At 40.7% G+C, this 13114-nt stretch overlaps 1 protein-coding gene across 1 annotated transcript in view; it reads left to right on the plus strand.

Annotated features, from left to right (window-relative positions):
• The first annotated feature begins 234 nt into the window (after window positions 1-234).
• Window positions 235-13114, plus strand: part of LOC116824171 (calcium-activated chloride channel regulator 1-like) — a 36628-nt gene continuing 23748 nt past the window's right edge. The window contains exons 1-7 of the mRNA XM_032779265.1: window positions 235-384; window positions 1617-1757; window positions 2206-2356; window positions 4327-4444; window positions 6319-6478; window positions 7900-8127; window positions 12303-12527. Of these exons, the coding sequence (XP_032635156.1) occupies window positions 235-384; window positions 1617-1757; window positions 2206-2356; window positions 4327-4444; window positions 6319-6478; window positions 7900-8127; window positions 12303-12527 (1173 nt within the window). The remainder of the gene's footprint in view (window positions 385-1616; window positions 1758-2205; window positions 2357-4326; window positions 4445-6318; window positions 6479-7899; window positions 8128-12302; window positions 12528-13114) is intronic.

The following is a 13114-nucleotide window of genomic DNA, read 5'->3' on the forward strand; positions in this document are numbered from 1 at the left end:
ATAAGGAAATAAAGATTTAGCTTATTACAGTCTTCAGGAATTTCCCCAGTGTATTAATATATAACCTGACACCATCACATGGAGCACAGTTATACAAACTTTATTTATACAGCAGATCCATATATACTTGCCATAAAATATACAAAATGTACAAATAAAAATGCCCATAAACAACTGTATAAATAGCACTGCTGTGCCACCATTTTTGTAACAAAAATTGTGGGGAAAGGGACAATGAGGGTGTTCAAGAGCTTGGTTCTTTTATTTCTGCTACCTGTAGTAAGAGGTTCTATGGTACAGCTGAAAAATGGTGGCTATGAGGATATTATTATTGCAATCAACCCTGAGTTACCAGAAGACGACAATATCATTAGAAACATACAGGTAAGAACTTTGGTATATGTAATGTCTTTCTGTGATATTCAGACTTCTGGGTTAGATCTACCTCTAGATTAGCCATAATCTTAAAAGACCAGTTCCAGCCCCCATTAATGACAATATGAGATTTTCTCTTTTGATTTTCATGGGAGCTAGATCAATTCTATGGTTACTAAATTTGTTCTTAACTTGAATTTTTATTCAAGTGCTGCTGTTAATGAAATGAGTGTACTCATCCCTTGAAGTTTAACAGGAATATTATGGCTCAGGGTCAAGCTGATTCTACGTATCACCTTCTTCTTAATTACTTCTTTCCAAACAGTGTGTACCTTAGACTAGAGAATCTTCAGAACATGGATATTTAATTGCCAATTACTGAACCTCCATATAATGTTTGCCATTTGCTTTTATCCCTCCTTTCCCCCGTCCTTGCAGGCATTCACTGTGTTCTTAAAAACCCTTGGTGTGTGTATATGTATGGGTGTGTGTGTATATATACGTATATTTCTGTTTTTAGTTATTCTTTAAGTTCTCAGTGTAGATCTTTGCTCCATGATCACATGATTTGGCCATTGAGCATTGACTTGCTGTAAAGGGAAGAATAAACTGAGGCAGGCATAGCCATTAACTAGTAACCCCCAAACTACTCAGGAGCGGTGGGGAAGGAGCAAGGAGGAGGGGAACAGGCAAATAGTGACAAAGTAGTGCCCACTGTAGAGGCATGAAGAAAGTAGAACCTAATTGAAGTGGAGCAGAAAAATGAGAACTCCCAGGGAGAAGAAAAAGGAAACCACAGGTTATTATTTATTATTGTATTTGATTCATCAAGCACCTTTACAGTACACTTTACAGATTAATGAAAAGGACTGGTCCAGGATTGAACCATCCTGCATCTCAAGCCTGTGTAACTTTTTTGAGGAAATTTCATGTTTGGATGGAGGTTTTATTTTCAGGGATAGATTGTGGTTTTTATCATAAGCCCTGAGCAAGGGATGGTGTATACTTGCACTGTCCTAGGAGCACTCCAGAATCTTTCAGAGTTACAGTTTTGTCTCTCCTTGCTCAATGAGGGAAATAATCTGTCCCAGCCCTTCCCTTGGTCAGGGTTGGTTTCTTTCTATGTCTTCACATATTGAGTGTTACTTTATGTACTCTTGTTTCCTGGCAAGGCTAAACTACTCATTGCTTCTACCGTTCAATTTGTAATTCGTAAATCTTTTCTGTTCTTTCCCTACCAGTACATGGTCAAAGAGGCTTCTACTTACCTGTTCAATGCTACAAAACAGAGATTTTTTTTCAAGGCTGTAAAAATTATAATTCCTCTGCACTGGCTGCCAAAACCTGAGTATTTAAGTGTAAAAACAGAGTCCTATGATAAGGTAAGACTTAGAGCGCTCATTACAAACCAAAAGTATTTGTTGTGTTCATACGCTAAAGACATAGGGTCTTGTCTACAGGGTCGGTTAATGCACACTATGGAGGTATGATTTCTAAATCACTCTAACGTGTTGCTCAGTAATTGATCCTTGTAGACCCTGCTGGTGTGCGCTAAATATTCCCTGGTGCACTTTAATGTAGTGTTGCACTTCAGAAATCACCTCCCTGTACTGCGTAGACAAGCCCTAAGTTTTTCCAATAACGAGGGAATATAAATTTCTCTCTTTAGAATTTATATTGCCCCCGTGCCCAGTCCTGCAATCCTTACCCAGGGAAACAATCAATGGGAGTGTTCTGTGAGTAAAAGCTGCAGATGAGCCCATTCAACAAAATCATCTGCCACCCTCCATTTCCTGATGCTCTTTAAACACAGGACAATTTTATTTTTAGGCAGACGTTATCGTGGCTAATCCTTTCTTGAAATACGGAGATGATCCCTACACGTTGCAATATGGAGGATGTGGGGAAAAGGGACGATACATTCATTTCACTCCAGACTTCCTGTTAAATGACAATTTGTATAACATCTATGGATCACGAGGTAGCACCCTCTGCTGGACCTTAATTTTCTGCTTTTGTTGTTATAAAAATGCAATGGGCAAGACGTTCCAAAGTGACTAGTAATTTGGGATATCTCAGTTTTTGGTTGCCCAACCTGCGACGCTTTAAAAGGACCTGGTTTTTCACACAGTGTTGAACATCAGGCTCCCTTAAGGAGTCTTAAGTTGGACACTCAGAAATGGGGCACCTAAAAGGACCAGTCTCTTTTGAAAATTTTGGCTCATATTTTTACAGTAAATGAGGGTTGTTTTTCCTCTTAAATTATTGCCGTGACTTGGAAATACCATATGTCCTAACACTACAGTCCAGTTAGCTAATCTGAGAGTTGCAGTGGGTGTAACCTGGGGAACAAGAAGGTAAAACCAGTCCCAGAGGATTCTAGAATAGACCAAACTCTCATGAGCGGATCCTACTCTGAGGACTTGAAGGTTTTTATTGGAACTTCTGAAGTCATATTTTCCCAACTACCCTTCTTGTAAGTGTACATTCACAAGGAATTAACAGTATTCCCATTTTGATTTCACATTGCCCATGTGAGTCCATTAATAAGCAAATAAAAAAGCTCCAATAGAAACCCCTCAGTTTTGTGCAGTGTAACCTGTTGTCATTAACAATGACTTTCTCCTACGCCCATTTAACCAATATACTGTCCAATTTATTTATCTCTGTTCCATACACAAGTTAGAATCAATCATTTATGTGTTTCTTTTAAAATAGAGCTAAGTCAAAACCAGTCCCTCAAAGCTGAACCCTGGTAAAGGTGCAAGATTATTTGGTTTCAAATCCAAGGTGAACCTGCATTAGATTAGATCAAAATTTATAGGTTTGTGGTCTCGCAAGAACAGTCTATCTCATCAGACTTCTGGCATTTTGGGACAAAAATCTCCTTAAAACAATTCATTGGAATCCAGTAAAGTCAAATGCAAACCCAAATTCTAGCCTGGTGAAGCATTGAACTCAAACCTTGAATTCTGGCTTAAACTTAATCTGATTTGAGCGCTGCTTCCTTGGCCCATCTTTAGTTGAAAGTTTTAGTTAGACAACATTATGTACATTCTTCATGTCAATGGCTTTACCAAGAAAGGGGTTAGATTGTCTTGATGTGATATTTTGGTTTCTGGAAAAGTATTCTGGTTGTCTAACCTTTCACACTTTATCTGCCTTCAACTATCTAAGTAATTCTTAGTTTTACTCAGAGTTGAAGTTAAACTAACTTCTCTAGGTTTTCTAATATACAGTACACCTTTTCCCTTGTGTTATATAAGAGTCAAGAATTATTATTTTAATAGACGTGGCAGGGTCGGCTTTAGGCCAATTCCACCAATTCCCCCGAATCGGGCCTCGCGCCCAGTGAGAATCCCTTCTCTGGCTAGAGGCGCCTTTTTAATTTTTACTCACCTGGCGGCGCTCTGGGTCTTCGGCAGCACTTCGGTGGTGAGTCGTTCGCTTGTTCTGGTCCTTCAGTGCCACCGAAGATCTGGAGCAAGTGAAGAACCCGCTTCCAAAGTGCTGCCGAAGACTTGGAGCATCACCCAGTGAGTACAAGCCCCATGTGTTTTTTTTACTTTTTTTTTTTTTTTGTCTCCCCTGCCTGGGGCCCTATTAAAACTATTTGAATTGGGCCCCGCACTTCCTAAAGCCGGCCCTGGACGTGGGTAACATTAGACACCTTGCTTATACCAGGAATAGACAGACACTACTGTCTGCAAACAGAGGTGTCAGATCTTTACCTAGGTCTGTTAATACTCTGGAAGGGTTAATGTGAACACAGTGATCTGTTTGGGTTTAAGGCCCGGATCCTGTAATGAGTCCTGTGTGGGTGCAGGAGTCCATCCAAGCAGAGCTCATTGCAGGATTGTGCCCTAAATTTGTTTAAATGACCTACTGAAATATAAAGTAAATTTTAAAGTGTTGCATTTAGAATTCACACATGCTCCTTCTCTTCCGCAGCCAAAGTTTTTGTCCATGAATGGGCCCATCTTCGTTGGGGGGTATTTGATGAATACAATAATGATGCACCTTTCTATGTGTCTATAAATTCTGGAAATGCAAGTGTTGAAGCAACAAGGTACCGGTGTTTCTATATTTTGTCTTCAGCTCATGTCATTTTAAATAGTTCAGTGACATTTGGCACATACTTGTCTGTGTTCAGTCTGTACTTTGAGCGAAGAGTCTTGGCAAGTTGTTGTTCATAGGATTAAAAAAGAAGCTACAGGATAATGTTTAACTAATGATATTGCTGCCCGGAGATCAGTCTCAATGAATTGCAGTCACTATCAGTTTATAATCCATCATATTTTTAATACTCAATGAGCTTTTAATTTAGGTGCAATTGCAGATTTGTGTTACCATTCTCTACATTTTGATTTATCGATCCTTTATGAAATAGCAGTTAGCATGTAGTAAATAAGAATGTTTTCTTAAGTTCCTCTGGGGAGTGATCCTCTGGGAAGTTCCAAACCATTCCTACTAGTTCATGTTTAGTTTTTTTAAATATTAAAAAGGGACATAGTCAAGGTACATACCCCATTATTGACCTGCTATAAAGCAGTTACTATCTTATGATAATGTTCTCTAGAGTCTGCATATCTAATGGAGGGTGGGATTTAAGTGTACAACTCTGTCAATGAGAAACAAAAAACAGAGTGAGACTGGATATCTCAGAGGGTTGGATATGAGAGAGAGAACTTTTTGCTTCTCAGGCACTGGTGTGAATTGGAACCAGTTTAGTCTTGCCTAAAACTCATTACTATCTGCCAGTCACTTGTTGACCACTGTGAAATGAATTGGTATTTTCTGTCCAATTCCTAATGGACAAGTATCACCATCATCAAACTCCTGTACTGCAACTGTCATTCTAAGTGGCAGTCACCACTGAAGGAGACTGTGACAGGGCTCCCTGCTCCCCCCTTCAACCACCACAAACTGGCTGGACACTTTCCAGGTTTATAAGCATCAATGTGTTATTTATTAGGTCCCCTCCACCAGTTCATCAGTGCAGCCTTAGGCAACAACATACAAGAGTTCCCCATAGTCCACTCTCTGAGGTGGCAGAGGGAAAGATCTCATCATCGTGAGCCCCTGTATCTCCTGGCATCCTCCCTTGTGCACTTCCTTCCTGCCTCTTAACTGCTCCCAGCTGATGGGTTGATTGCTCTCATTAGCACATCAGCCCCATGTCTAATTAGAGCATTAAACACCCATCTCTCAGGGCAGGTCTACACTACAGCCTGAGTCAAGAAAGCCCCCATCCCACAAGCAACACAAGTTCATGGTCTTCATACCAGTGCTATGTTGACAGGCGATGCTCTCTTGTTCACATACCTTCCACTTCGCACTGAGAGGGAGTAATTATGCCAATGGGAGAGTGCGCGCCCTCCACATAACGTGTATTGATCAGACATGCTACAGTGTGCATCTGTGTCCATGTAATGCTGTAGTGTAGACTTGCCCTCAGTTAAGTCCACTCCCAGGGGGAAATGGCTAGTAACTTGAGTTTTGGGTCAGCTCTAGGCTCCTAGATCTCTGTCACAGATACAGTGATTGAATAGCCATGGAGAATGTAATACCAGTTCACCTCTGGAGCGTGTTCTTCAAGTCTGGATTGAGGTATATTGATGGAAGAGTGGAGGCACTTGTATTGTTTCTTATCACATAGAGGGTGTTTGATTCACAAGCTATACATAATTACTTGAGGATGTCTCTGGAAAAAAAGTCTACCAGTATTTTATTATTCTGACCATTTGTAAATTGGATTGTAAACTTTTGGGGGGCAGAGATAGTGTCTATTTTTGTGTTTGTGCAATGGCTAGTACAATACAATCCCAGTGCTGACTGGAGACTCTGGGCCTTTCATGATTCAAATAATAAATAACAGATTATTATTTGTTGATTATATGTGGCTTATTAGCTAAGCATCTTACTATCTTTCCTCCCCTTTAGGTGTTCAGCTAATGTCACTGGTAAATACATAGTCCAGAGCACGACAAGTGAATGCAAATATGATGAACAGACAAAGCTGTATGAAGCTGGATGTAAATTTGTACCAGATAAAACACAAAATGCCCCAGCATCTATAATGTACATGCAAAGCCTCCCTTCTGTAAGTATTGTTACTGCTTTTTGCCCAGTTGGATAGCCAATATTTGGGGTGTTTTAGGTTGTTTCCATTAGAAGAAACTGATATGGAATGAAGTATTTCTTTGATGCAATCCTGTTTATTTACAAATAATATACATAAAGTCCTGTTACTGTGAAGACAGCAGGAATCAAACGGGGTATTTTTCTTTACTCACAGTTCCAAACCTCTTTCCACCCATCACTCTGCCCAAAAAACCTTCCCCTCTGCTTTCCTTCCTGGGGAGCCCTGAGTTTACCTAAGTTTTTTTTTAGCTTCCCTCTCTATGCCTGTTGTTTGCTGTTCATATAGTGTGGTGGGGCCAATTGGGTCCACAGGCTCTCATTAACCCTTTCATTGCCAGTGTGGGGTGTATCTGTCCCATCATAGGTATATGGAAATACCCTAAGATTGTGGCTAATTTTGCTCTCTTTTGAATCAGGTAAAAATAAAGTTACCCAGACAGGAGGCATTTTCTGTTACAACATTGATGGGGCTTATCCTTTTGTGACAGGGCTCCTACGAAGTGCTAAGCATTTTCAACTCCACTAAAATAAATGGAAATTGAATATGCTCAGCAACTTGCTAGAGATGCTCAGCACCTTACTTCTGGAGCTTCGAAAATATTCTGTGAGATAAATTCTGCTCTACTGGGACTAATAAGAGGGCAGCAAGCTGTTCATCCTCTTTAAAGGTATTCCTGACAGTCAGGAAGAGCAGAGAGTTTCTGTTTGCAAATTTTTCCATTTCTGCATGATCTTCCACTGGTAGAGTATGTTGTGTCCCAGGTGAGTTGGGTTCCTTATGTATCAAAGTACTGGGACACCATAGTAACTACATATCTATGAACTTTATTGATGATGTCTGCACTGCTTGGACAGCCTCACAACACTGGGTAAGTAGACACATTGCATGTCTACAGCTGAATCAGAAGTATGATGGAAGCTCAGGTAGGCATCTCTGGGCTAATTTAAAATCTAGATAGTGTGGCTAAAAATAGCAGCAAAGGCATGATGGAATGGACACCGTGCAGGCTGGCAATGTGAGTATATATTCAGGGTTCTGGGTGAGCTTGTACAGACACGCTGAAGCCTAGGCTGCCAAATCTTCAGTGCTATCTGTAGCTACATTAGCTGGACTAAAGCTAATGTGGGTATGGCCACTTGAGCTGCAGTGCTGTGCTCAGTGTAAACCCTGAGACAGATTCTTTAGGAACATGCTTCTTTGACTTCCTCCAGGGCACAGGACATAGACAGATTATATGGTCTGTAGCCTTTAGAGCAGGCAAAGAATTTCTGTATTTGTGGTTATTGTGAGCAATAGAACAATAGTAGACTGTGATTTGCTACCACATGTGTTCACTTGCTTTTCAGTAATCATTCTTCTCTTCCAATTGGCTTTTTTAGGTGGTTGAGTTCTGTGATCAAAGTACTCATAATGAAAAGGCTACAAATATGCAGAACAAAATATGCAACTACAAAAGCACCTGGGAAGTAATTATGAACTCTTCTGACTTCAGTAACACCTCTCCAATAAATAGCACAAGTCCTCCATTTGAGACCTCCTTCTCGTTGCTGCAGACCAAAGACAGAGTAGTCTGTCTAGTACTTGATGTTTCTGGGAGCATGGCTGGGGTAAGTACTAACATATATGTTTCTCTCTCTCTCTCTCTCTCTCTTTTTAACAGAAATACTTAGAAACAGGCAGTTATAAAACAATGAGGTGTGTATATATCACAATATTTTCTTCAGTCGACATTTCAGTAATCATGTTTATTATTTTAGAAAAATTGATGTCATTATTTTTCCAGTTATAGATATTTAGGGATTGATAAAAGGAAACACATCAAATTGCTAAAAATGATATGCCAGACTTAGTCTCTCTTTCCTTACAAAATATAACTATTGCTCTTTTTTTAGCTTCAGCTCCAGAATGTCAGAACTACTGTAGTTCCCCAGAACCGGGGGTGAAAGTAAAACACAGGACTTACCGATATGGGGGCTGGTGCCTTGGGCAGAAGGGGAGGGACTGGTGGGGGCGTGCCCCAGACAGCCCATTTGCGCTGCCTGGCCCGCTCCGCCCAGGGCTCCAGCAGCGGTTTAAAGGGCTCAGGCAGAGGCGGCCAGAGGCCTGGGCCTTTTTAAATTGCTGGCCCCAGGGCAGCTGCTCCTTTTGCCCCCCTTGTTGGCGGCCTTGCTGGTAGGAACCCAGCAGGGCCGCCGATGGGAGATGCAAGAGGGGCAGCGATGTTAAAGCGCTGCTGCTGGGGCAGCGCTTTGAAGTCAGCTGGGTATGGGCCAGTACTGGCAGCCACTTTTTACCAGTATGCCGTCCCATCCCATACCTGTTTGCTTTCACCCTTGCCCAAAACAGAAAATATATCATACATGCACGTTTTGTGCTATGTGACTCACAAATTATTTTCAAAATAAATATGAAAGTCACTGTGTATAGCAAAATAAAAATGAAATACTTCCCCTCATAATCATTCATCCTAAAGAGTCAAGAATTTGGGTTGTCATAAAGTGATGCTAGATTAAGCAGAGTGAGACTTTTTTTAATTAAAATTTGTGCTATTTAGCATAATTCTTATCTTGCAGAGGTCCCTGTAGGTGACATGAGTCCTTAAAGAGACTCAATCTGTTTCAGGCCTCAAATTTATCATTCTTACAGTAAATCCAATATAATCTCCCTGAATAAGCTGTGTGTTCATATGTATAAATGTCATAACATGTAGAAGTGAGAATCATGTGATAAATTTGTCACATCTCTGTAGTTTATTTGTCCTGCCCATAAATCCATCTCCCCAGCTTTTATTCTTACAGTCCAAACCACTGCTCAGCTTCCAAGAGCTTTTTTTATATGAACCTCTGTTGTATTCTTTCCTCAATATATTTCTTCGTCGCTTATTTATTTGTTTCAAACATTCAACCCTGAGCCAGTGACAACATCTGTTCTCAAAAATATTACAACTTTGAAGTGTATTATCTCACAGACCTTCAGGGCTAGAAATAGGATCTTCCCACCAGTATATAAATGGGAAGAGAAGGTCTTCAGCATCCCGGTGAGGAGCATGACACCCTTTTATGCCCTAGGGAGGCCCCAGAGATCTTGCTTTAAAATTGTAGTATATTTATGCCTGGGAAAAAAGTATGTAATTTTTATAAGTCTTTATGAGCCCTGTATAGATTGAATAATGATAACAAGGTACCTGGCTTTACGGGTGCAGGGGTAAAAAATAGCCCCAACATCAAATAATTGAAACCTCTCTAAAACATTCAAAAATACTTTTTTCTGTCATAATGAATATATATTCGTGTGGTAGAAAGATTTTATGAATGCTTCTTTGGAATGACCTGCCTAGTAACTCAAAATTTTACCAACAAGGAATAACATTAGTATCCCAACTCATGCAGGTTAAAACAGTACTATATTGGCATGTATTCCACATATATTATTATGAAGTATATGTGTATTAATATAGCTTTATTTTAAAAAACATTTTGGGTCTTCAGTTCAACCATCAACACAACTGCACTGAGGAGTCAAATGATGATGTTTTGATAAAGTCTATTAGAAAAATTTGCCAAGGATGGTGCATGGGATTTATCTTCTCTCTCAGAAACATAATTTATGAGGCTAAAGCAGGTTGAAAAGGTCTCTTAATATATTTGATGAAGATCCACAGTAATGAATTCAACCAAAATGTACAGGAGGGTGCTTAAAATGGCCATATGGCTATTTCTTTGGCCAACAGAGTACTAGATAATGTTTTATATGATTTAAGTTTTGTGGTTCAGTATTTGTCAATATCAAATAATGACTTTATTTAATTTATGACAAAGAAAGATATGGATCTCACGTAAGTGGTGCATCTTGTGATGAGCTACAGTTGAGCAGCATGGAATTCAGTGCTCTTGAAAGTACAGCACTAAACACTAGCTGAAAACGTATAGTGCAGCTATACTCTGTGTAAGCTTCCCCTATGTTGCTCTGCCAATGCTCCTTCTTCCTAACATGCCACACCAGTACAATTCCATTCCTGCGACTGATGTTTAGAAAAGATTGACAGTTTCCTCAAATTATCTAGTGATGTTATGATGTGATAAATGTCTGTCATGCATGACACATGCTATGAAAGCAATGAGGAGTCTGGTGGCAGCTTGAAGACTAACAAATTTATTTGGGCATAAGCTTTCATGGGTAAAAAAAACCCACTTCTTCAGATGCACAGAGTGAAAATTACAGATGCAGGCATAAATATACTGACACATGAAGAGAAGTGGGGAGGGAGAAATTACCTTTATAAGTGGAGAACCATTGTTGACAAAGCCAATTCAATCATGATGGATGTGGTCCACTCCCATTAATCGATGAAGAGGTGTCAATACCAAGAGAGGGGAAAATTGCTTTTGTAGTCAGTCAGCCACTCCCCGTTCCTATTCAAGCCCAAATTAATGGTGCTAAATTTGCTAATGAATTGTAGCTCTGCAGTTTTGCTTTGAAGTCTGTTTTTGAAGGTTTTTTTTAAGAATGGCTACTTTTAAAATTGAAGGATTGCAACTTTTCAGTTATTGGGAGAGGACCACATCCACCCTGGCTGACTTGGCCTTGTCAACACTGGTTCTCCACTTGTAAGGTAACTCCCTTCTCTTCATGTGTCAGTATATTTATGCCTGCATCTGTAATTTTCACTCTGTGCATCTGCAGAAGTGGGGGTTTTTACCCACAAAAGCTTATGCCCAAATAAATCTGTTAGCCTTTAAGATGCCACTGGACTCCTCGTTGTTTTTGTGGATACAGACTAACACGGCTACCCCTCTGATACTTGGCAACATACTATGAAACCACCCAACTGGTGACTGAGAGGCCCAAGATGTAAATGCACCAATCTAGAGATAATACTTGAAATTCTGGATCACAAGTGAAATGAGTGTGCTGTTCTCTAATGATTATCTGTCCTCATCAAACAACCAAAATTTTTGACACAGCTGGCATTCCTTCCTCTGGAGAGATTTCAGATTGGAATAGCAGCTGTGGAGGTACAGTAAATGAGAAGTCTCGAAAAGCTTATGTAAACTAGTTCTATGAATATTTTACTGTCATTAGCATCAAATTCACCCCAAAGCTATTGAGAGGCAAACTAGTTAACTAAGGTCTGCACCTAGATTTCCAGAGATAAAAAGATAAAAATCGGCCCATCCCCTAACCTTAATATAGGAAAGATCAAGAATAATAACAGCTAGTTTTATATAGAGAGAAAACCTTCCAAGGTTAAACTTTCTCAGCTGATTTTCAGCAATCTGTTCAAATATTTACTTTTAAAATAAATTCTTTCACTAAACTTAACACATTTTCAAAGTGCCAGGTGCTTGTGAAATAGAAGGGCTATTCTAAAGCATAGGTAGGTTGAGTACTGTTCTCTGAGGCTGCCTAATAAATACCTAAATAAATTATGTGACACAATCTTATTTGTGAGCATGAGATCACATTATTAGCTGACACTGTTATGTATCTCCTGGAGGTTTCAGTGTGCAGATACTCTTCCATGATAGCCGAACATGGCACACATCACCACTGGTTTGGAAATAATATGCAGGGGTGATATGTAGGGTAGCTGGAGTACTCAGATATTGGAAAATTGGAAAACCACCTATATTTTCCCTCCAAATCTCTCATCTACTCCATGGCAGGTACATTTCAATGTATCTGTACAAACTGAACATTAGTAATTGCTGAATTCTTGCATTTTGCTCTCTCTCTTGAAAAGCTTTGATAGTTCTAAGTACGTCCCTTTCTTCACCTACAGTATAACCGCATTAATCGTCTCTACCAAGCTGCAGAGATATTCCTGCTACAGATTATCGAAACAGGTTCCTGGGTTGGAATTGTCACATTCCAGTCTACAGCACAAATTAAAATTAATCTACAACAAATAGTCACTGAGAATGTACGCCAGGATCTTATCGCATACCTGCCTAAAACAGCTAGTGGAGGAACTAACATCTGCGAAGGAGTACGCAAAGGATTTGAGGTGAAGGAAAACATTAGGGTGAAAGTGTCCTGGAATGCAGTGTCTATGAAATGGAATTAGGGATCATGGTGGATATCCAACTGAACATGAGGAAGCTCGTGCTTGGAGCAGCAGATTCTACGGGGTGGCATTCCGCCCAATCCTAGGGTGGCACAGCCGCATTTTTTTTTTTTTTTGGTTTGCCCATCCAGCCGCCCTGTAGGGGGCGGCAGCGTGGAGGAGCGGAGCGCCCTGCAGCAAACTCAGCAGGGCAGCCCGCGTCCTTCCCTCCCCGCCAACTGGAGAGGCGCAGAGCCCTCCCTCCCGGCAGGCAGCGCGGTGGGAGGGGTCGCATGGTGAGCGCCCTGCTGAAGTCCGGGTCACTCCCCTTCTCTCTATCCCCCCCCGCTCTCTCCCCCTCCCCTCCCTAACCAGGGCATGTCTGCAGCGCAGGGAGTCCCCTGGCTCTGGCTTCACCGCATTTTGTTTTGGTTTTTTTTTCTCCCTGTTTTGCCGTTCCAGCCATGCCGGTTTCTTCCCCCAGCTTTTCTGCTCTGGCCGCGCCACAGGATTTTTTTTCCCCCTGCTTTGCCGTTCTGGCAGCCCCC

This window comes from Chelonoidis abingdonii, chromosome 7, assembly GCF_003597395.2.
Source record: "Chelonoidis abingdonii isolate Lonesome George chromosome 7, CheloAbing_2.0, whole genome shotgun sequence".
Lineage (NCBI taxonomy): Eukaryota > Metazoa > Chordata > Testudines > Testudinidae > Chelonoidis > Chelonoidis abingdonii.